Source organism: Pteropus vampyrus, unplaced genomic scaffold, assembly GCF_000151845.1.
Source record: "Pteropus vampyrus isolate Shadow unplaced genomic scaffold, Pvam_2.0 Scaffold123, whole genome shotgun sequence".
Classification (NCBI taxonomy): Eukaryota; Metazoa; Chordata; class Mammalia; order Chiroptera; family Pteropodidae; genus Pteropus; species Pteropus vampyrus.
Window position 1 is genome coordinate 3,963,088 of NW_011888904.1, and position 24,976 is coordinate 3,988,063.

General features: G+C 45.0%; 1 protein-coding gene across 3 annotated transcripts in view; it reads left to right on the forward strand.

The window, feature by feature from the left end:
- Positions 1 to 2,790: 2,790 nt before the first annotated feature.
- The window catches only part of NR4A3 (nuclear receptor subfamily 4 group A member 3), a 36,708-nt gene continuing 14,522 nt past the window's right edge, over positions 2,791 to 24,976 (forward strand). The window contains exons 1-7 of one of the 3 annotated variants that reach the window (XM_023534265.1): positions 2,791 to 3,342; positions 6,587 to 6,760; positions 7,645 to 7,716; positions 8,999 to 9,972; positions 13,559 to 13,688; positions 14,153 to 14,325; positions 23,943 to 24,142. In XM_023534265.1, coding sequence (XP_023390033.1) covers positions 9,001 to 9,972; positions 13,559 to 13,688; positions 14,153 to 14,325; positions 23,943 to 24,142 — 1,475 coding nt within the window. In that variant the 5' untranslated portion in view covers positions 2,791 to 3,342; positions 6,587 to 6,760; positions 7,645 to 7,716; positions 8,999 to 9,000. Of the gene's footprint in view, positions 3,343 to 6,289; positions 6,362 to 6,586; positions 6,761 to 7,644; positions 7,717 to 8,998; positions 9,973 to 13,558; positions 13,689 to 14,152; positions 14,326 to 23,942; positions 24,143 to 24,976 lie in introns of those variants that run through there. The other 2 variants (XM_011366252.2, XM_011366251.2) reach the window with 2 other exon arrangements.

The following is a 24,976-nucleotide window of genomic DNA, read 5'->3' on the forward strand; positions in this document are numbered from 1 at the left end:
GGGCAAGGACCTTTCATACATACTAACATTTAGAAAACGTAACATTAAATAAATTCATTGAAAGATGTCCTGTTTCCTAAAAATTGTACCTAATTTTAGGGCTCCTACTTTAATGTGATTCCAATTCTGCATGAGATTTCAAATTGAACAAGGAATAGGTGGGGTGCAGAACACATGAAATTTTTACAGCATGGAAATAAAAGTATTTTTAAACCTTCTTGGGGGTGAAGAGTTAGGCAAGAAGTAATACGTGGAAACTGTCAAGTGCTTCTCTACACACCCACCCACCAGATACCATCGCAGCCGGCTAAGGGAGTCTCCCTCTTCTTGCCTGACAGCTTCACTTTCTTTGAGGTCTGGAACTGGTGATCACACTGGCCCGTCATGGTATTTTCAGTTAACAAAGCAGTTACTCAACAGGGGAAAAAGCCACAAAGCAGCAGAGCAGCTGCTGCTGCACCCGTGATGCAAGTGCAGGATGAGCCCCGGGCCGCCACCGCCGCCTCGGCTCCTCCGTGACGTCCGGGAGGGGTATCCCCGGCTCTCAGGAAGTGGTGGCCGCGAGCGACTCCGCCCCCACGCGACTCGGGGCTGGCCAGGCCGCTGGGTGGTAGGACTGCCAGGCCCGCCGCGGGCGGGGAACGCCGTCCGTCACACACGCGCGCCCCGCTCCCCCGCCCGCCCCACCTCTCGTGGCCGACCCCGCGCCTCGCCCTGCCCTCCCGTCACAGCCCGCGCCGCCCTCTCTCCCACATCTCACACCCACTCACCCCGACCCCCAGCGCCGAGCCCGGCCCAGCGTCGCCGGTCACCAGACGGGGTCGAACAGAGTCCAAGATGGCGACTCCACCCCCGCCCCCTCCGCACTGCCGGCGGGGTCTGGGCGCCCCCTCACGCGGCGCGCACGCTCCCGAGGCCCGGCTAAAAATAGCCAGGCCCAACTATATTTGGTGCGGCCGGATCCCCGCGCGGCCGCGCGCACCGCGCCCCACCCCGCCCCGCCCGGCGAGCCCCGCCCCGCCCCGCTCCGCCCCGCGCTGCGCTGAATGGAGAAGGGGCGGGGGTGACCGAGGGAGAACCTACTCCGCTATCTGCAGCGCGCGCCGGCGGCTGGGCCGGGCCAACCGCCGAATTTAGTAACATCGCCTGCGTCAATCACGCGCCTCGCGTGCGTCAGCGCCGCGCGGCTCCAGGTCCTGCTCCCCCCACCTCCCAGGCTTTGAATGGATACAATGCAGCAGCGCCCTCCTTCCTTCTGAGACTGGATTGGAACCCAGGCCAGTGCGAAGGCTCGAATCCTGTCTGCCGGGTCAACTTTCGGAGCATCCTCCCACGGTCTCCCCCACCCCACCTTGTCTCAAGTGGAAGTGGCAAAGAAATATACCCGTGTCATATAGGGAATATTAGTTTTGTTTTCAAGTTTCTGGTGCTAGCTAGAACCTTCTTCGATTTGAAACGTGTGCTGTGGACAACGGGATCCTCCCCCCACTACGCCCCCCTCACACAAAGATTGTGACAAATCAAAGAAATAAAATGTCACATCTGATTCAAGCAGACACGTGGGGACCATGTCTGTCTGCATTGTTTCACTCAAATATTTTCTCAAAATTTCATTTCTTTAAAAGACGTTGCTTTCACTCAGATGCAGCCTTTGGAACTAGAAGCCTTTGGCTCTGATAGCATTTTGGTTTTGTTTTCAACAAGAATTTCACTCTTAAATTCATCATTTCCAGAAAGAAATTGCTCTCCCTCACACAGTCGCCCAGGCTTTCGGCATACCATTTAATGACAAATGTGTCCCAGGAGACCAGAGCAAAGCCCTTAGGAAGGGACTAATAAATACTGTTGATTAATTTCTAAATGTTTAATATGGGAGATGCGGGGGGGACGTCAACAACTATCAAAAAGTGAAAGTGCTAGCTGAGAGTTCCATTTCTGACAGAGGAGCCGAGGGACGGGGGAGGGGGGGACTTGCAACAGTCAGGTCCGCTCAGCTGTTCAACACGTGTGTGTTTTACACACATTTAAATAGTTTGTGCTGCAGCGCGCACACGGATGATGGATGTGCATTTAGTTGGGTTATAATAGGTCCAGTTAGGAAACTTATGCCTTAAATATAATAAATAAAACCTTATCTTCCCTGAGCCATCTGCATCCCTGTGTGAAACATGCACCCAGCAAATGATGGGAGGATAGGGATTATAATGCCTAGGCGCAGAGGGCCCGAGAGACGTAAACAGCTTTAAAACTGGCGGAAAGTGCAGCTGCACCTCAGGGAGTCTTTGGGTCTGTGCCTGACTCCTACACCGGCTGCCAGGTCACTAGGAGAAGCTGGCGGGCGGAGCCTTCCCTTTCGGAAGAGCTGTCCTCTCCCTTACCCCCTCGCCCTGGCTCCTTGCCTCGGGGCAGCCTCGGAGTCGAGCCAGCAGCACTCCTCCAACTCTACTCCACCCGAGCCTGACAGCTGGGCGGTCCCGCCTGACCCGCCGGCGGGCCGCTGCTCCCTCTCGCAGACTCCTGCCGGGGCGAGCAGCGCCACTGCAAAGGATTTGCCAGCGCGGGTCCGAAAACCCGCGGGCTGGGGCTGGCTGAGCGGAGTAGTTTCCATTGTGCGGCCCGGCGAATGGTCGGGAAACGCGCGCGCGCACATGCACACACACCCTCCCTCGCACACGCGGAACCGGCTGGGCCAGGGGAGGGAGGAGGAGGGTGACGTAGCGTCCCATGGCGTCACATTGACGTCTCGCATTCCAGGCACTCTATGGAGAGGCCGCTAGGGCTCCTGTGGCATAAATGACGTGCCGAGAGAGCGAGCGAACGCGCAGCCGGGAGAGCGGAGTCTCCTGCCTCCCGCCCCCTACCCCTCCAGCTCCTGCTCCTCCTCCGCTCCTTACACACAGACAAGCTCACACCCGCTCCCTCACTCGCACACACATACACGAGCGCACACACGCTCGGCACACACACTCCACTCTCTCCCGCGCGCTCACACCCCTCTCGCCCTGCGCCCTCGCGGGTGCAGCGCCGCGCGGCAGCCGGACTTCCCTCCCGGGCTCACTTTGCAACGCTGACAGCGCCGGCGGTGGCCGTGGAGGTGGGAACAGCGGCGGCATCCTTCCTCCTGGTCGCGGCCAGAGCCAGGACGGCCGCGGAACCCCTCGGCGGCGCTCTCCCATGAGTCAAGATCATAGCATCCCCCGCCAGCCGCTCATCGCCTCTGGGAGCCGCTGGGCTTGTGCACCGCAGCCTTTCCAGGACAGCAGCTGTGACTCCCCCTCAGTGCAGATTTCGGGGCAGCTCTCTAGAAACTCGCTCTAAAGACGGAACCGCCACAGCACTCAAGTACGTATGAGATTCGCCCAGTTAATTGGGGGACTTGCTAAAAAGTTGGAGTACTGGGAAGCGTCGCTCCTGAAATTGACAACTTTGAGTGTGGGGTTTTACCCCCTCACCTCCTCGTTGCGGCTTTGCTCGAGGAGCGGCTGGTGGGTTCCAATGTAAAACTTTTCCCCTGTACCGGGCCAACGGGGATATTTGGAGCTGGTGGAATTCCTCCTCCCCCCCCCCCCACCTCCGCCACCGAAGAGGCGAAAAGCCTCTAACAAAGAGGAGGACCGGGATTTGTGCAGTAGCAGCTCTAGCAACGTAATTCAGGGTATTTCGGCTCTAGTTGTCATGGTAATGATGCTCTCGGCGGCGGCGGCGGCAGCGGCAGGGAGTTGCAGCTCTGGTGATGAACGGCAGTAATTTTCCTGCCTTTTAACTAGGATTAAAACTAAGGGCTCCAATGGGTCCAAGTTAATACACTTAATGGTGACTCCGAGCTGGTTGACTGGAGAAGAAGCTTGGGAGGGAAGGGGCCTGGGCAACGGAAGCTGGAGTTTGCAAAGGCGCTCGGAGGATCTCAGGAAAGAGGGCATAATTGTAAGAATGTGACTTATTGTATTGAAATGAGCCTGGGGCTCTACTAGACACGTTTGCCCGGCGTCACCGACTTGCCCGTTTATACTTTTCCCTTCAGGAGTAATCGGGTGTAATTGCAGACTCCCGAGCCCCAACACGCGTGGGGACGATGTCCCTCTCCTCCTGGCTTGGCTCGTGTGGGAAAGGCATGTTATACTCTTAAATGACAGAACTCGCGCTTTTAGAGAAGTTACTTGGAGTGTTACACTCTTAATAAAAACGAAAGTTCTCGGTGGTGAGAGCAGAACAGTGGTGCCAGCGCAGCCTGTAGAGATTGACTTTCAAAGGCACTTCTCGAACCTGTTGGAAGCTTGGGGCAGTCGTGAGGGAGAAAGCGTTTGTCCCTTGATTCCAAAGAACATTCTTGAAGATTGCCTTTTATTTATGCCTCCGGATACTCTAGAGGAAAGGGCAACACGGAGTTTGGTAATCAGAAATCTTGGGCTGTTATCCCAGAGCTTTTGGGGTGCCTGGAAAGAGGTACGGGGCGCCTGTTCAGTCATTTCATCATTAATTCATTCCTGAATCTTTTTTTCCCACGATGAAGAAATGTTTTATGGAACTAAGTTAAGGAAAGCAAAAGCTGCCCAACGCCGCTACTGGGCACAATGAATGAAGTTAGAGTTTATTTGAGTTAATCTTAGCTGAACAAGATGCTCTAATGTGAATATCAAAGACTCCTTAGGCCACAACAGTCTCCAAACCTCTCCCTCTCCCCGCACCCACCCACCACCTTCCCTGGGACCGTGCGCTCTCAGGAATTCTCCCCGCGGTTTGTCTCCTCTCCCTCGGTCTTTCTGAGAATCTGTCTTTCCCTTTCTGTTGGTCTCTCCTCGCTCCTTCTGCCCCCGCCCAACCTCCGCCCCCGCTCCCCAGGGTTGGAAACTCCGCGGAGGAGCCCAGGTCACAATGGTGCGTTTCACGGTTTCTTCCACGCGCTTCACCACCGGGAGGGGAACACGGGGGTGTTCCTTTCGTCTGCCCACGAGAAAGAAAGGGGTTTTGACAGAGGTAGTTATTTCTTCCTAATTTACAACGCCAAGGCTCGGTGCTCCTGGCCCCAGCGGCCGCGAGCGGGAGCAGCGGAACGTGTTTCCAGGCGCGGAGGCTTTGCCTAGGTAACCGGCCAGTTTTGGGGGTGGGGGGGCGGAGATAGCCGAGGGGCGCTCGGCTCAGCTGTAGGAAACGTGTGGCACTCTCTGACAAACGCTGGTGCTCGAGGGGAGCCCCTTCCTTGAAAAGACGCGACCCTCGCCCACCGGAGTCAGAAGCGGATCATCGGAGGAAAAGGCTCTGCTTGAAAGGCCCGGGAGAAGGGCGGGTATGCGGGCACCTTCTGGAGGAGGTGGGAGATTGCTGGAGACCCCCATTGAAGATTCAGGGGCGGGGGTTGGGTGGTAAGGGAATTGCCTGCTTCGGCGTGGGAAGATCCGTCGGTACCTGGGCTAGAGCTCGCGCAAGCTTTCGCTAGGATCAGCTGGGACTGGGACTGGGACTAGGGGTGGCAAGGGAATCCCCCATTTCCTGGCCGTTGAGGGCCCCCTGGACCTGAAGGCTCCAAGTCCCTCTCTCTTCCTTCAAGGAAGCCTAGGACGCAGGGTCTGCGGGAAACCGAACTTACACGACCCTCGCGGCTCGCGCACCCCCGAGGATTTTGGGGTTTTATTTATTTCGGCTCCACGTTCCCACCCTTGGAGCTGTGAGTGGGTCCGGGCAAAGGGGGCGCTATAGGCCGGAGTTTGGGACGCTGGGATCCTTCCTCTAGGCCTGCGGGGCTGCGCTTTCAGCTACAAAGTTTCTCTGAAGCGATAAGCCGAGACGCTCGCCCTGGAGCCGCGCTGGCACCCTCGGGAATGTGTCCCCTCCGAGCCTCCGGATGGCCCTGAGCCTCGAAGTCGCCCACCCTCGAGGATACCGCCCACTGGGTGCAGCGGGCCTTCCTCTGCCCTCCCTACCAGCCGCGATCCCCATCTGCCTTGTCTCCTTGCTTACAGAGGGGACCTATTTCCACTGTGCCCTTTTGTTTGCTTGACCCTTGGACCCCGAAACTCTCAGCGAGTAGAAGCGAAGCTCCATTAGCATTTAGAATGAAAAGCGCAGACTTTCTTAATTCCTCGGGGCATTCATGCATTCGTTCTGGACCTTGTGCATTTCCTATGCAACGTGTTAAATTTGTGTTTGAGGGATGGGGGCGGGTGGGATTGGAAAATGACTATTTTCCGCTCGTGCACACTCACGGACCTTCGAATTAGGGCGGAACTCTTTACTCAAGTGTTTTCCTTTCTTCGGTTTTCCTGACTTTGACAGCTCGGAACCAATTGTGGGAGCAGAGGGATCAATTTCTGGGCGACGTCAGGCTGCGCGTTTTTTAGCTTCCGTTGGGTGCCACAAAACGACGGTGAGCGCGGTGGGTGCGGACATTTACTCGACCTCCCCCAAGGTGCTGTGAAGCTTCTCGCCCCCGGACTCTGGTCATCTTAAGCAATGCTTTCTTACCCTTATTTTTTGTAATTAACGTAGCATTTCTAGAGGCCCCCAGCAACTCCGAAAACGCCCAGCCCAGGCCGCGGTGACCCAGCCCAGTTTTACTCTGAATCTCTGTCCTCTTTCCTCGTACTCATAGAGCCCACTGCGGAAGAGTGCAGCCCGGCAAGCCCCTGCCCTAAGACTGGACCCTCCGCGGAGCCGGGCAGCACCACCGCCGCTTCGACTAACCAGACGTCTCTGCCTCCTCCACTCTCAGCCTCTGCTGGAGAGACTCACAGCCCCACCATTCAGCGCGCAAGATATCCTCCAGGTAGGTCTGAAGGTACTACGCCTTATTTCTCCCCAGCTGGGAGAGGTAGGCGGGGAGCCACACAACCAGCAGGCAAACTGGTGGACTTGCCCAGCGCCAGGGCAGTGGACTGCTGGGCGAGCATTTCACAGCACAGGTGGCTTCCTTGCACGAAGCTCTGTAGGATACCACACCCTGTTGCTACCGAGTGGAGCAGCCAGATTAAATTAAGCGTTGCGGTTTCTCAAAAATATTCTTCTTAAGAAAAATGCATGGGTTAGGATCTTTTAATACATTTTAATGTCTTCATTTTTGCTCTTTTACATCCAGTTTATGCATTTAAGAGTTATGAGATCACTTAGAGCAATGCAGAGCATTTTTGTTTGTATAAAACCCAAATCATTTGGGTACGAAAGTGTGTATTATTGAAGCTCAAAGGAAAGAGAAAAGGCATTTGACCTAAAAATCAAGAAGTGAATTTGAGTCAGTAAAAGAAAGGATTGCAGGCTTGCCTTGTAACACCTCTTTATACATTTGTTAAAGGAATATCAAGTGCCAGGCCTGTGAAGGCACCAAAGATATGCAGATAAATAGAACTCAGTCCCCACAAGCTCACCAGCTAGCTGAAAACCTCAGGAAGACATAAGAGCAATAGGTAGGGACTGCCAAGGAAGAATGACAGAAAAGACTAATGAAGAAATCCTAGCGGTCTGAAGGGAGGAAAAAAAGATATAACATCAAACAATTTCTTTTTTTTTTTTAAATGATTAGCCTTTCATTTCACCCCAACAAATGGACAGCAGGATAAGTAATCCTTTAACTTCAAATTAGTGAGTGTCTTTAAGGCCCTGCTTGGAAAATAAAGGCTTGAACTGGCCTCTCCTCATCACTGCTTCTTCCAACAGGCCCTCATCAACTTTTTACAAGTCAAGATTTCATCCTATATACGCATGACTCAATCAGATTTGGAAATGTGGGTAAGAGAAAGATGTCAAAGGAAATGTGAAATACTCACTTTTCTATTAGTCACACCTTTTACACTATAGACTTCAAATATAGATGATAAGCACCTGGTTTTACTTTGGTTCAGAAAACCCAACCACCAGAAATTGCCCATTTTACCATTTCTATTTAGCCATAAAGAAAGGGAAATAATTAGATAAATCATCAACTAGATCCAATAATTTTCAGGGCCTCTCATCCAGCTCAACCTCTCTGAACAATAATAGTAAGCGCTCTGGATATCAGTTGCTTTAGGGGCTCAATGTAGTCAAACTGGCAGAGAAACTAAACCTATTAAGAAACTGCTTTCTTTTCTAGGGGTACTTATTCTGCTGAAATAAAATATGTAAACAAATTCACCTATTATGATAGCTGTAAACTATTATCATAAAACAGGCACTGATGCACTTTATTAGTCAGAATTGGGGAGAAAAAATATATACATATATATATGTATATATATACCATATATGGCAGAGAGCATGTTTGGTGGGAGTTTTGTTGCAGCTGCTGATCTTTTTCTTTGCAGATGGTGCAAACTCCCCCGAGTCCATTTCCTGGGCCTATGTTCCCACCTCACCACCTAGCTGGCTGAAGTCATCAACAGGGGTCCAGTTTGTGCAGGCTGATAGCCCTGTCTGGAGGAGTGGGGAGGGAGTGGGAGAAAGCAACCACAATGTATGTGGGTAGCCTTGGTCGGCACCTATAAAATGTTAGAATGTCACTGTTTCCCTTGGCCAGTAAGTCCCATGTAGGACCTTCTTTTTTTTTTTTTTTTTTTTTTTTTTTTAACTAACTCAGGTTTATAAATAAATGTGTGTGACTTGGGGGTGGGGGAGTACCAGTAGACTGTTCCCCAAAAAATAAACCAACAGGGCATTCATTGGCTTTCTTTTTGTCCTCCCAACTAGTGGCCAAGCTCACTCCAATTAATTTATAGTGCTCAAAACCACTTTTAAAATCTCTATAAGATTAGACCAGATTTCTCACATCTGGTGGATGATAGGGCAAGGGAGGAAAGATGGGCACAGAGGTCCCCAAGGAGGCCCAGTTTTGGCATCCTGCGGCCCCTATGACAGTCTGTCAGGGAAGAAAGGAGAGAAGAAAACATGGGGCTTTAAATCTATGTTACCAAAAGGAGGAAAGGATGTCATTTCCTCTCTATTTCTCAGATTACAGAGCAAAGAAGCCAGTGCTACCTATTAGCTAGAAAAGAGTGGTGACATGCTTCTGAGACCCTTTTCCCTGTCCCTGCAGATATGCCCTGTGTGCAAGCCCAGTATAGCCCTTCGCCTCCAGGTTCCAGTTATGCAGCGCAGACTTACGGCTCAGAATACACCGCGGAGATCATGAACCCCGACTACGCCAAGCTAACCATGGACCTTGGTACCACCGAGATCACAGCCACAGCCACCACATCCCTGCCCAGCTTCAGTACCTTCATGGAGGGCTACTCCAGCAACTATGAACTCAAGCCTTCCTGCCTGTACCAAATGCAGCCCTCCGGACCACGACCCTTGATCAAGGTGGAGGAGGGCCGCGCGCACGGATACCACCATCATCCCCACCATCACTCGCACCACCACTCCCACCACCACCACCATCACCAGCAACAGCAGCAGCAGCCATCCATTCCGCCCCCCTCCGGCCCGGAGGACGAGGTGCTACCCAGCACCTCCATGTACTTCAAGCAGTCTCCGCCGTCCACCCCCACCACGCCGGGGTTCCCCCCTCAGGCAGGGGCGCTGTGGGATGACTCACTGTCCTCGGCGTCGGGCTGCATCGCGCCAGGCCCGCTGCTCGACCCGCCGATGAAGGCGGTGCCCAGTGTGCCCGGCGCGCGCTTCCCGCTCTTTCACTTCAAGCCCCCGCCGCCAGACCCGCCAGCACCCAACACGGCCGGCAGCCACCACCTCAGCTACGACCCGACGGCCGCCTCCGCGCTCAGCCTGCCACTGAGAGCTGCCTCCGCGGGCAGCCAGACCACCGCGCTCGAGGGCCATCCGTACGGGCTGCCGCTGGCCAAGAGGGCGGCGGTGCTGGCCTTCCCACCGCTCGGCCTCACAACCTCCCCCTCCGCGTCCAGCCTGCTGGGCGAGAGCCGCAGCCTGCCGTCTCCGCCTAACAGGAGCTCGTCGTCTGGCGAGGGCACGTGCGCCGTGTGCGGAGACAACGCCGCCTGCCAGCACTACGGCGTGCGCACCTGCGAGGGCTGCAAGGGCTTCTTCAAGGTAAGCACACGCCGCCTCCTGGCGTCCCCTCCCTCCGCAGCCAGCCTCTTCAGCCACCCGCTGAAGTGAGCGTCTAAGTGGGTCCTTCCTGGTTTGAGAGGTATAATTTTCTCAGGGTGGATTAACTTGAAGTCCATTGCAGGAGGCAGCCCCAGATGGACTTGAGGGGGCTGTGAACTTCCTGATTTGGCATTATTTTACTATCATTTTTCTGGAGGGAGCTTTCAGCAGATTCTCAGAGATCTGTGACCTCAAAAGTGCATTCCTCGTCTGTCTATCCTGAGGGGATAGGGTCCGCGTGCCCGGCCCTGGACATTTGTATCTCATTTAATCCTCATAGTAAGAACTGGGACTCTAGAATCAGACCTGAGATTGAACTCTGGCCACTCTGTAGTTATTTTTATTGAGTGTCTTGAAAGTAGGTCTTAATTATCCTTATTCCATAGATGAGGAATTGGAAACTTGGAGAGGTTATTCAGCTGCACAGGACACACTGCTCATGTTTGCATGACCCCAACGTACACACCATCCTCACAGTTCTGCAGTTGCAGAATAGACAGGGGCAACTGGCTTGATGTAATTTAGGGCAGCCGCTTCCATAGAAGATAGAATCTGGAGTCTCACCAATCCACTCTACCTCTATGCCACACACCAGGTGTGGAAGTTGTTCATTATCTCAAAGACTCGGGAGAATTTTACAGCGGAAGGGTCTTTAGACTCTCCCATCTTTTACCCGTGAGGAGGCTGAAGCTTAGAGAGGGTAAGACCTTGTATAGCCTGTGAACAGTGATTTGTCAGCACGTGGGACAGTTGGAGCTGGTTTCTCCTGACTCTTGAGTTGAGTGTTCTTGATTCCACTCAGAGGGAAGAGGCCTTGTTTTCTTCCTGTACTGTTTTTGCTATTGACTCCCAGATGTCTTTAGACACTTAATTCTGTGCCACCCTCCCCAGTCCCCACTCCCTGACCATTATCTCAGGCATTTGCAAACCCACAAATATTCTCCCATAATCATCACTCCCTAGCCTCCAGTGCTGGGCAAAGTGGAGAGAGAGGGGAAGCTGGATGCTGATTGGGTAACTAGGATTTGGGAGGCCAATAGGCTGTATCTGGGAGCAGGCTGGAATTAGAATCAGAACACTAAAATAGGAGTCCTTGATGTGTCACCTATCAATTGTATGACATTAGGTATGACACTTCTTTCTAGGCCTCAGTTTCCCTATCAGGTGAATAAAATTCAGAGAAAGACTGTGAGTATTAAGTGAAATAAAACATTTATAAAAGCACTTTATAATCTTTAAAGGGCCATAAAACAACTGTTCATTATAAGTGAAAACTACAAAGTATTTGTAAAAAAATGCACGTTGGTGGATTGGTACACACCAACAAGCAACAAGTTATTTTTGATCTGGGGATAGGAATCATGTGATTAATTAAATTCTGCAGAAAAATGAGAAAATTATTGTGGAACGACTTTGCAATATGTTCTGTGCCATACAGAAGATATGTAGGATTATGATGTTTTAAATGTAGAATCCTCCGGTTAGCCATTTTCTTTTGTATTAACTACTCAAGCTTTACCAGGGTTACTGTCAAGGAACTGCATTCCTTTCACAGATTTGATTTTTATATGATTTCATTGGAAATGCTGAAGGGCAGTGAAAAGGACAGCCAAAAAGGAAAGAGAAAATGAAGAAAAACAATTAAGAGAAGTAACTTCAAATATAATCATCCCTGAATAATTGAGAGTTGACCAAAATACCGGAGTGGTAATGCATTCCTAGTCTAGAAATGTCAATTAAGTGTTCCCCAACAGCGTTCCTTTTCTACAGCAATTCCTTGAAAACAAATCTATACTTGAAAGGGCGGGAGGGTAGATGGGGAAGAACCGCCCCACAGATCTGTTAATTAAGGGAACGGGAGCAGGTTTTACCCAGTGGCTTTCTACCATTAAATTGAATTCTTTAAAAATGTGACATGAAATGCAGTTAATGATGGAATTCAGTGATTGAACTGTAACGATCTCTCCCTGTCTTCCCAGTTGTGCAGGCACACACAACTGTGGGAAAGGTTTCAGGTTATTGGGAAAATGTATATCTGAAGCAAAATGCCACCAGCACTCAAATTGGCATATGGCCTTGAGGATGATGGCAAGAAATGGAGTTTTAGAAATTACTGCATATTCGATGTAAGAGAGCTTCATCCAGGAAATTCAAGTTTCCTACCCTTACAGACTACTGAGAATATACATGGTGGAAACTCAAATGCATGTTTGTGTTTTGGAATTTTGCATTTTAAACTAAAATCACCTACTAAAGCAGGGAAAATGTATCTGGCTTTGTTAGATTTTTAAAGCTTTATATAAGCAGTTTAGAAATGATCTCCTAAAATGAAATTAAAGGTGATAGGGTGAAAACTGATAAATAGGGGCTGAGGATTGCAGAAAGTAAAGATTGAAAATAAATCTCAAATTTTGGGCACAAAATAGATCACCAACCCCAAATTACCTGGATTTCTTTTTTTTTTAGGCTTACCAAATAAATTCCAACTTTCTGCTCTATTTGGAGTTGTATAGATTCAGGTAATTTCTGAATGATTTCACCCTAAGTGGTAAATATACATCCATTTGCACAAAAGTTTTCAGTTATTAAAAAATCAAGCCTCCCTTATATTTGGACCATAAAATTATGCTTAATTATTTTCATGTGTCATTTTAAAATTATATGTGATTCTGAAGAATGCAACATTATTTTATATCCAAATCCAAGTTATGATGTAGCTTTTACAATAGGGCTATTTTGATGTCTATGTCGATAGTCATTTATGAAATAACTTGTTAATGGGAATTTTCATTGAAAATATATGGCTTTCATATTCTTTTCTTTCTCTCATTCTTTTTTGTTTTTGGTTTTGGTTTTTCTTTTTTTTCTTTTTTGGGTGTGATAGTGGTTTTTAGTACCAATTTTAAGATTTTGCTTTTAAAAATCAACAGTGGCTGGTTTATCATACGTATTCTTTTAAAGATAAAATAAACTACACAGATTGATTAAGTGATTGTTTTGTATTAAAACATTATTTCCTATATCTTTGAACTAGACAAATCCTGATTTTTGCTTTTTGTGATTTCATCTCTATTGGGGAACAAAGCCAGTTACTGTGATGTTTGACTTCCAAAAGTGATAGCCAACAAAGTACATCCAAGATAATTTTGATTTTATTTTAATAAGGTCAGCAATAATCAGGGGAGTGGAACAAGTAGAAAATTGTTCCCAAAGGGATATTAAAAGTGGAGATAATCTAATCCTCCAAGGTATGATATGTTGACCTGGTAATTTCAGATATGATTTTATCATTCAGACTTGGACGTCTCCTGAGACTTGCTTCAGAATAATCTGAGATGATTTTCATTGTCAGCAGCTAACACTAATAAAATTGTTTTTCCTGCAGGCTAGCGTGTTAGGAAATTAAATTTATCTAATTATACGAATTGCACTGTCGCTTTTCACATTGTAATTAAAATACATCTTGTCAGGTCCTACCTCTTTCCAGAAACTATTAGTTGACTATCTCTGTATTGTATTTTCTCAGAGAACGGTGCAGAAAAATGCAAAATATGTTTGCCTGGCAAATAAAAACTGCCCCGTAGACAAGAGACGTCGAAACCGATGTCAGTACTGTCGATTTCAGAAGTGTCTGAGTGTTGGAATGGTTAAAGAAGGTATGGATATAATGCTTTTTATCCAGTTTGCTTGTACATATTCTTAGATGTCACTGAAAAAAATGTTACTATTCATGTTAGGATGGTGAATTTTTCTAGTTTCTCTTTCCTTCCAACATTTTATTTTTATGGTGTATATTTACATTTCAAAATAGCTGAGGACTACTTATTCTAATTTCTTAAAATCAATAGAGAGCTTGTGTACATACATTTTTGTTCTATTTAAGAAGGAGACTTTTAGGGCTAATTCATTACCAAATGTAAGTATGGGGTGACTTTTATGCTGCTTGTTTCAACTTTCATTAAATCATTGTGTGACTATTATTCCAAACTTATTGCCACTTTTAAATGGTTGGTCTCATTAATGGTTGCTCAGCTGTAAAATGTTTTGATTTCTTTTCATGATTTATGGCTGTTCATGAAAATCTTTGAAGACATTTTTTCTCTCTCTCTCTTGGCATCAGTTGTCCGTACAGATAGTCTGAAGGGAAGGAGAGGTCGGCTGCCTTCCAAACCAAAGAGCCCATTACAGCAGGAACCTTCTCAGCCCTCTCCACCTTCTCCTCCGATCTGTATGATGAATGCCCTTGTCCGAGCTTTAACAGACTCAACGCCCAGAGATCTCGATTATTCCAGAGTAAGTTTTATGTTCTGCTTTCGAATGAATGATCAGGGTCTCTACTCATGTTACTATTAACAAGTGCCACTGTGCTGAACAGTTTTCCTACCTTTTCTATATTTCTCACTTCATTCAGCAATGTCAGTGCATCCATTGCACCAAATAATTTTTGCCTTATTGAATCTCTAAATGCCTTAACAAATGACCCTGACAGTGCTGCACCTGTCATACCCATTGTTGCAGGATTCCTGGTGGTCATGCCAATGAAAATCTGCACAGGTGAATAACGATTTGTAGATTTCTTTCTTGGTTTAGACAAAGTGACTACTGGTTTTTTTCATTTTGTGATCAAACTATGTGGGTGAGCTTTAAGTTATCCTTAAGCAGTTTACCCAATCGCATTGGCATTGATTGACCTGCTGCTTATTCAGAGGGATTAGACCATTGATATAGAGGAGTGAGCTCTGACCTTGACATCAAGAGGTGTCAGGAGGGCTGGGATGGAGCGCCGCCTCTGCTGCCCCCTGTGTGTGTCACTTGGCCCCCATTCTTGGCTTTCTTATCCCTACAGTGGAGATGATTACAATATTTAACCCTAGAGGGATGTTTTGAACATCAGTCACACAGGAATGGTGGTTGAGAAAACATTTGAAAACCATAAATGATTACCAGTGTTGTTATTTAAGTCAACCAAAATATATCAACATTTTTATTTCATATGGGATATAGTAAAATATCATCAGTTTGAATTCTGCAAATTGCCAGAAATTTGGATAACACGGGGAAGAACCATGAGAAAAGATTTTCTGAGCAAATGTATAAACATTACTTTAAGTCAATTTTTAAAAAGACTTAGAAAAGCAAGCTTCTAGTGAGACAGGGTCTCGCCAAAGAGGAAAAGGAAAAAAAAAGATTACAATTATTGGGCAATTTCTACATGCTAGACATTGTAGTATGTCATCTCATTTAAGGAACCATGAAGCGTAGGGATAGTTAACCCCCATTCTAAGACAAAAAAAAAAAAAAATACTTAGAAACACAGTTTGCTTCCAAATCAGAGAGATACCAGTCTAGAGATCCCCAGTTGGTTGATCTGGCATGACACCTACAACCAGATTGCCCTCCCTAGGCCTAATTAGTATTTTAAACTTCTTGTAGAACGGCTGGCAAAGAGTATGAATGTGTCTGTTATGTGTCCTCCTTTTAGGTTGCAATGTTGACAGAAATGAAGGGGTGATTGGTACACCTGCTATGATTCTCCTTCCCTCCTCTCTACCCTCATTATAGTCTGTGAAGCCTCCTCTCTGCATCTGATCACAAGACTTCATAAAAGAAGCATGGCAGATCCTTAACACCAAAGGTTGAGGACTCTTATTCTGATTACAAGTAGCTTCTCTTGACTAAAGTCAAGTCTCAAATAATAGTCTAACAGAATAATGCGGTGGTTAAGAGCTTTGGAACCATGCAGACCCTAGATTAAAATCTGAACGCCATTATTTAGTAATTAGGTAATCTTGAGCAACTGGTTAAACCTTTTAATGCCTCAATTTCCTCACCTGTGTTGTATAATAATAATAATAATAATAATATCATCTACTTCCTGGGGTTTGTGAAGATTAAATAAGATGATACTTGTCAAAACTTTAGCACAGAGCCCTCCTATATGTTATCTCCTTGATCAAACCTTCTTCTACCATTTGTTGAATGTTATAATGAGTGTGAACACTTCACATGTCAGGTGTCATGTGCCAATACCATTAAGGTAAGTGTTATGATCTCTGTTTCACAGATGAAATTATAACTGAGACTGGCTAAAGGACTGACTTGCTCAAGGTCACATAGCTAATATGTATCAGAGATAAAATTAGAAGCCAAGTATATTGGACTCGGAAGTGCTCCTAAATATCAAGCTTGACTGCCTCTTTGGTGGTCAGTGAGAGTAGGTGCTGGAAAAGCACTTGGAAAGAAAGACTTCTCCTCCCTGAAGCAACTGTGGCCTCCCCTCATGCAATTTTTCTGAATTAATGAAGCTTTTCTACACTGCTCACGCTGAGGCTACAGCTCACAATCTGTCATTGTTCCAGGGCATTTGAAATCACTATTGATAGTCAATCCAGAGAATTTAGGCCCCAAAAGTGATTTTTTAGCCCCAAATTATTCAATTATTGGTCTCTATGGCCTAATCAGTTATTCAGTGGTAAACCCTCCCCAGCACTTTGAGTTGTCCCAGCTGGGAACTGTCTCCACACTGAAAAATCAATCCAGCATGTTTGTTTGCCTCTGCACATCCAGTGTGTTAAACCAGATTCATCATCCTCATCAACAAACATTTATCCAATTTAATTGTTAGCTTTGTCCAAAATAGCAGATCAACCATACCAGAGACTGAGTCATGATGATACTACCTTTGGGGCCTGACTCAATTTTGTAAAGCATATTTATTTTAATTGCATTGTTTTGGAATCAGGTTGAACCTCATAGCTTGGATTCTCCTGCTTTAAGATAGCTTTACAAAATTATCAAAAATTGGACCAAAATCAATTAAATTAAAAGACTTTTTTAAAAACAGTGAGTTTTCGTCAAAAACTTGGATGAAGGCAGAGAAGGCATGCTGATCACATTTGCAGATGACAGAAAGCTGGGATGGATCGCTAATATGATGGATGTCAGTATCAACATTCAGAGTGATTTCGACAGGTTGGAACAGGATGAGCTGAAACCATCTCGAAGAAAGTTAACAAAAATAAATGTGAAGCTAAGGATTTAGAATTTTAAAACATGGGAAAGCCTTGGCCTGTCAGTAGTTCATGTTAAGAAGATTTGGGGAGTTTATTCCATACACACTTACTATGAACCAACAAAGTATATGTGTGGTGGAAGGGAGGGATGCTAAATTACCTTAAGCTGTAGAATTATGGACCCAAGTTGGTGGCAGTCCCACGAACTCTGCCCTCTCAGGTGACACTTTAGGACTGAGTCCAGTTCCAAGCTGGGCCTCAAGAGGGATGTGGACATACTGTTTCTGGAAACTTGTAAGAGATGATTGGAGGAAATGAAAATATGTAGACAGGAAAGGAAAAGTCTTGGCAGGATTAGGTCACTCTTTTGCCCTGTGGCAGAGAGGACTGTTGCTCCCGAGGACAGATGTACAGGAGAAGGAGAGAGTGCTTTCCAGATCACTCTGAAGACAATGATGAACTCTCTTAGCTACAAAAGCTACTGTGGAAGTGTGAGTTCATCAACACAAGTAACTAAGGAGAACACATAATAGGATTTCTTACAAACAGAGAGGTTATTTTGAATGATATTAAGTTCCTTCCAACTCTAAGATTTTATGATTCTGAGATTTACCTTATTGATCCTCAATAAGGTAAATGTAGTAATTTGTTATTTAACAAAATTAACTTGCTTTGTTCTTTAAAAAATTCTAACAAAATGAATGAAGCAAAATGAATTTATTGAGTGCCGACTTTGGACTAGGCACCATCACATATTTTCTTACATAATTTCACTTAAGGCCCAGCTTTATGTGATATAATTTATGGTTTCAGTAATTTTTTTTAAGAATGTCATTCACTGAAACTCAATTTTCATAATAGCTTCTCCTTAAAGTTTTATATTTATGAATTTATAGAACTGGAGGTGACCTTGAGATCATCTAATCCAACCCCCCATATTTTCAGAGGAGTAAATAAAGGCTGTACAAGGGTTAAGTGGCTTGCTTAAGGTCAATGGCAGAGCTTGGGCTAGATCCAAATCTCAAAACTCAAGGTAATATGTTTCTATTTCACCATACTGCTACTTTTAATGGCAATTTACTGTGTGTATGTGTGTGTGTGTGTGTGTGTGTGTGTGTGTGTGTGTGTGTGTGTGTGTGTTTTAAGAACAGAAGATTTATTAGATTTTCTAAATTACAATAATAGTAGTATATACCCATTGGCTTTTAAAAAGGCAAACCATTTAGAAGTAGATAAAGTGAAAAATGAAAGCCTCCTCTTCATTTATTCCTGCCTAATCCCACTCTCCAGCAATAGCCAAAGTTAACATTTTAGTGTGTATCCATAATTAATTACATTTTAAATAAGAATTTGCCCTGTCAGATTTGAGTCAGACAGTTGATTTGACGGAAGCAATTTATAAAAGGTACTAGCTTCCCCTAGTGAATCAGGCGAATAGAGAAATGAGGAAATGTTTGCCAGGCAGGTTATGTTGTAATCTTGTACCAGCATATGTGCATTTAAGGTGGTAAGTAAGCACTTTTCCTCATTTGTGGGGAAAGGAGATGAAGGAGTTGTGTTCCAAGTCACAGAAGGAATGAACGTTTTAGGCCAGAAAGAGAGCTCCTCGCTCTGTGAAGGCTTCCTGGCTCTGGGAACTTCATATTTCCTTTAGGCCAAACTTCTCTCCTTTAAAATTGAGCTCAGATCATTGTATATCAATGCAGTCAAAACATGTCACATTTGATTTGTTTCTTCTGGAAATGTTGCTATTCTCTGCCCCACAGTTGCTTTTAATTTAGCAATACAAGTATATATAGATACTAGGCTTGGCTGCAGAGCCTGCATAATTACTAATGAGAAAATATATTTAACATCCTCATTAGTTGGTCATTTCAAGTATTTTTCAGCAAACTAGGATATTTTCTGGTAATTGGTGTCATTTAGTGTTGTAATAGACACCAAATACAAGAGATATTGCTCAGATAAAACCAGGCATCAGCAAATGACATTTATGTATGTTAACAAGATAGCCTGAGAAACAACATGGCTAACATATGTTAGACCTACAAAGTAAACAACATGAAAACTCTGTGAAGAGGGTGGTTTCATGAGGCTTCTCGGGAGATCCTCTCAAATTGCTACCAATTCATTAGATGATTTCAGTCTAGTTCCTGCCCCTCTGTGGGCCAGTTTCCTCATCTGAATGGTGAGGGGATGGGACTAAGTGCACTCCCATGATCCCTTCCAGCCTTCTCACTCCCTGACCCTCTGACTGTCACACTTGCTACAATTCCTGTATGGATACAGGTCTGCATGTCTCAAAGTGTGGTGCTCAGACTGCCTCTATCAAAAAAAAGCCTTCTGATGGCTTAAAATGCAGATTTCTGTGCCACACCCAGACCTACTGAATCAGAATTGGGGGAAGGGGTGGACGGGAAAGAGGGAAGATAGGCAGGAATCTATATTTTACTAAGTGCTTCGGATGATTCTTTGGCACACTAAGACTTGAGAACCACCAGTATAGTTTAAGAAGAACAATTCAATTTTGCCTCAAACCTCCTATTTCCCAGCTTTCCAGAAAGCAGTTAATTCATTTAACAAATGTTTATTGCCTGGCTCCTTAGCGTCAGCCACTGTTCTAGAGCAGCAGACACATTGTTGATTAAGAGAAGCTCCTGCCCTCATGGAACCTACCAGTAAACAAACATAACTACCGTGATGCCATCAGTGGGAGGAGAGGAAACTTGGGTTTTTGTTTTTGTTTTTGTTTTTGTTTTTGTTTTTGTTTTTAGGGAGAGGTAATTAGATGAGAAAAAAATAAATTTGGGGGAAAATATATTCACTGCCAGTTTTAAAGTGTCACTTTTTAAAGTGTAAGAACCTAAGAATATGTATACATAATTTGGCTTACGGAATGATCACCTTTAAAATATATAAAGAAATATAAAGACCCAGGAAAAAGTAACATTCTAAGGAGAGGTAAAATGTTCTTAGGATATTTTACATATTTAGCCTGGACTGACAGTAAGATAGAGTAAATATCAGATTCCACGCTGGGATGAAGGCCTCACATTACTAATTTTTTAGAGCTGGCATTCTCATTTAAGTAATTTACTTTAGGCTTAGGTTCTGCCTGAAATGTACAGCCATGTTCTCGCCATATGAAATGTGTAGGCACATTTTGGCTTAAATAACATCCATTATTTTTTGCAACTCTAGATTCTCATTCTAGGTGCTTTGGTGAAATTACCATTAGACGTTAGTTGTCACTAAATGTAATACTGTCATTGGCTAGTGGTAAAGCCAGATTTTGGATGGATCAATTATTTATATAGGCTGGAAAAAAAGTTAGAATAAAGAGGAAAAAAGATTCATTTCTAAAGTCTTTATTTGGTCTATTTTTTATTGGAATCATCAATAAACAAATATTTTTAGATTTTGGTGAACCCCAAACCTGCCTAGCCCTAGGCAGTGATGTAGGGAAGCACAGAGACAGAGATGGGGGTCTGGTTCTTCCAACTCCAGGTCCAGCATTGCTTGGTGAGGTTTTTATAAAGTTCCAGGCCAGGCAGAGAAAGAATCTAAAATGATTTGTTTGATTTCTTTAAATCCGTGTTCAATAGAGGAAATACTTGGTTTATCTTTTCTCTCAGCATTGGATGCTGACCCTCCAGTCACCCCCAAGTTACCGGTGGCTCAGGCTCCAGAATTCTGGAACGTGGACTAGGATCACTGCAGGTGAAGCCCAGAGGGTCTGGCTGGAGTCTGGCATGCCAAGCCTGCTGGCTTCCTTCCTTACTAGGCTCTATCAGAGAAAACTGCACACACAAGGCAGGCAGGCCTGCATTTCCCTGTGTGCAGGATGCGTGAAATGTGAGCTCGGCAGGGGCAGAGGCCTGCAGAGGACCCTGGGTGAAAGCTAAGTGCTCTGGAGGATTCTGAGCAAATATTGGAGGCAGAGAGATTATTGAGTTGTGAGCCATGGTTTCAGGGAAGTCAATGCAGTAGGGAACTGTTAGGTCCCATTGCCAGGAAAAAGTTTATATCTTTCAGTCTTTTTCTCTCCATTTAATACACTGTTTTAAAAGAAAATAACGGTGAAACAATGTCAAGTTCTAGGCAGTCACATCATACCTGGTGTGATTAGCAGCATTTTGAATTATAGACTGCAAGAGCCATCGCATGGAACATTCACCAGGATAGATGATAGTCTGGGTCATAAAACATACCTTAACGCATTTAAAAGAATAGAAATTATATAATGCCTGCTATCAAACCACAATAGAATTAAATTAAAATTAATAATAGAAAGATAGCAGAATGCAAGAACCAGAAGGATGCTTAGAGGTCAGCTATTCCAGTTACTTCCTACTTCAGAGGCAGAAGCAGACCCAGAGAAGTTAAGAGACTCGTCTAGGGCTACACAGCAAGTCAGTGCGAGAGCCTGAAGGAGGACCCCATGACCTGCTGCCTCTATTCCATGTTACCACTCATTTGGGAGTTTCACATGTAGTACTGTCAGCTTAGTAAAGGTAGTTCTGCCCCGCATTTTATCCTGCCCTTGGAAAACATGTGGAATTAGATTCATATCAGGGGGGAAAGTAAAAAAATTAAATAAATCCCTTTTTTCTCCTCTCTTCCTGTCAATTGTATGTATGCTGAAAGGAGGTGGAAAGTGTCTTTGACACCAGGATCAGGCTGCCATCCTTGAATATCTGTGAGAAGGAAAACTGGTTCCTTCTCCTGGACTTTGTTCCCATGGTCCTTATATCACAGAAACTTCCAGAGCTTCATAGAATCCAGGCCCTGGGTGAGATTATCCAGAGGAGCCAGGGCTCTGAACTGGACTTGATATTATAGGATCCTAGAAAGTCAGGACTGAAAAATAGAAACCTTTCGGTTCAACGTCTTCCCCAACTTTATAAATATGGAAGCTTAGGGACAATGAGAGTGCCAAGTATCATAACTGTTATTAGTATCATCACTGTCATCATTTGCAAAACATGTTCTATGTGTCAGGCCCTTCACATGTAGTATCACATTTAATCATCACAACAAAATATTGAAAAAGGTATTATCCCCTTTTTACAGAAGAGAAAACCGAGGCTCAGAAAAGTGAAGTAATTTAAAAGTGAAATAATTTACCCCAGATAACTAAAGTGAGCGGAAGAGCTATGTTATTTTACAAATTAGAGGCCTGGACAAATATAAGATTAAAGTAGCTGGGATCCTTGTCTGATATTTCTTTTGTTATTTCCTAATATGGCTCTTGGGAAAGCACAAAAGAGGAAAGCACAAAAAAAAAAAAAAAAATAGACCCAATTAAGATAAGTGCCTCATTTCCTCATCCATAAGTACTACAATAAGTACCTGGCTGCTTGTTGGCTGTTTTCTCCTCCAGTGGATTAGGGCATTGTGGCAAACCTAGGTACTCCCTTAACTGTTCTTTCATTGAACAATATTCAACAACTATTTATTAAAAGTCAATTATGTGCCAGTCACTGTACTGCTAACAAAACATGGGACCAAATGAATACGTACCTGGAGACCTCCAATTAGAGCAAAGCAAAATGCTTTTCAGAACTATCCCACAGGCTACCAACTAGTAACATCAGACATATTAACAGCGAAGAGGGGCAGGACTGGAAATCACAAGGCCATGTTTAAGTCTTGGCTGTACCACTGTTGATTATATAACTCAGGAAAGTCTCTTAGCCTCTCTGAGTTTCTCTGAGCTTCATTTTCCTCATTGGTAAAATTGGACTTAAAATCCATGCCCCAGGAGGATTAACACAGTGAAGGGATGCTGTTATTGTGAAGGAAATGACATGCATATTTACAGGAGTGTTTCTGCAGAACTCGTAAGTCCCTGTGTTGTTGGTTGTCCCCTGATTATTACCTCGTTATGTCAATCTTCCTGCCTGAAATAAGAAAGATTTTCTTCCTGTGATTCAAGCAGAACCCTGACTCTACCAGACTATCCAAAAGCTGAGGATAGCCTTTATTCTACTTTTATCTTTCTTCTCTTTGGACCCTCTAGATCAGTTCTGTCCATAGAGTGTTCTGCCGTGATGAAAGTATTCTACACAACATGTGGCTGTTGAGCTTGAAATATGGCTAGTGTGACTGAGGAACTGACGTTTTAATTTAATTTTCGTTAATTTAAGTAGCTCCAAGTCCTGAGTCTGATGGCGCACAGCGGCCTGGGCACCTGCCGTGGAGACACTCTCTTTCCTCCCCTTCCTGGTTTGTTTTGTCTCTCAGAATTCCATCCACAAATGCAAAAATCATTCTCTTCTCCTGTTGGTTAAAATTCTGTGATTCTCAAACTTCATTGCGTGTGAGAATCTCTTGGAGATCTTGACAGAAGAGTTTCTTGGGCCTACTCTCAGAGTTTCTAATTCTGTATGTCTGGGGCCAGGCCCGAATGTTTTTCCTAGTGCATTCCCTAGAGTTGCTGACACTGCTGGTCCAGGGACCACACTTTAAGAAGCATGGGTTAAGTAAGCATGTTGTTTGGAGACAGCTTTGCTTTAGTGGAATCAGTAGATCCTGGAGGACCATTGGTTCGCAACACTGGCTGCCCTTTGAAGTCACCCAGGGAGCTTTAAAAACTCCTGATGACCAGTTAAATTAGAATTAAAGCTCCCCAAATGATTGCAGTCAAGATTGAAAACCACCACACTAATGGGACTTCAGCACATTTCTTTGTCTATTAAATAGTAACAAAATTCACTGTATTTATAACATAGGAACATTGTGAGAATCAGATGAGGCTTTGAATGTAAAAAGGTTTTGTTAACCATGGACCTAAAAGTAAGGATTTAGATGTAGATACTCTTGGAAGAGCCAATTTGCAATGTTGTCATCCCTGTTGAACTGAGATAATGCTGCTGTCTGTGATTTGCCTTCTAGTACTGTCCCACGGACCAGGCCGCTGCAGGCACAGATGCTGAGCATGTACAGCGGTTTTACAATCTTCTGACAGCCTCCATCGATGTATCCAGAAGCTGGGCAGAAAAGATCCCCGGATTCACTGATCTCCCCAAAGAAGATCAGACATTACTTATAGAATCAGCCTTTTTGGAGCTGTTTGTTCTCAGACTTTCCATCAGGTAATTACTATTATTTTATCTTCCTTCAGTCTACTCCATCCTTTTAAGAATGGAGTTTGTAAATGAGTTACCAGAGAAAAGTTTGCTCAAGAAGGAAATATAAAATATGATCAGGCATTTAAAAACCAAGCAGTGGGTAAAGGACTGTACCGGTAGTCGGGACTCCTGGGTTCTGCTCTCAGTTCTGGTATGGACTTGCTGTAAGACTCTGATCACCGCAAGTTCAGTTTCCTTTGTAAAATGAGGAAGTTGGCTTTGGTGATCTCTGAAGCTCCTTATAGCTACAACATTCTATGATTCTAGAAGGAATCTCATGGTGCATAGGTGTTTCCTGGGAGCAAGTATTTGTTTTGATCATTGCATTTATCTCACAGATTTTTATTTACAAGTCACTGTCCTGGTGCACCAGTTGGGGCTCTAACGTGTTCTCACAGCTTCTCAATCCCCAGTGTTTACTCCAAGAGGATAGCTTCTGGATCAAAAGATTTGGTTCAGCTTGTCATACTCAGCGATACTAAACACAAAGCCGAAGCGATTTTTCAAAAAGCTGAAACCTGGGATCTCAGCTTGTCTTGTAAAAGCCCACATGTAGTATTTTAAATTCCATCTTCCTTTCTTCTTTGCAATTAAGTATTTTTAGGAGATGTACTAACATTTCACCAAATATTATAGGAAAAAGCATTTCCTTTGCCCTTATTCCCTCAGCTACCACTCCCACTATAATTTCATACTGTTACCAGAAACTCTTGTTTAAAGCGCAGATTTCCATGCCTCATTCCCAGCTATTTCAATGTGGAGCTATCTTGGTGGAAATCCAGAAATCTGCATTTTAAC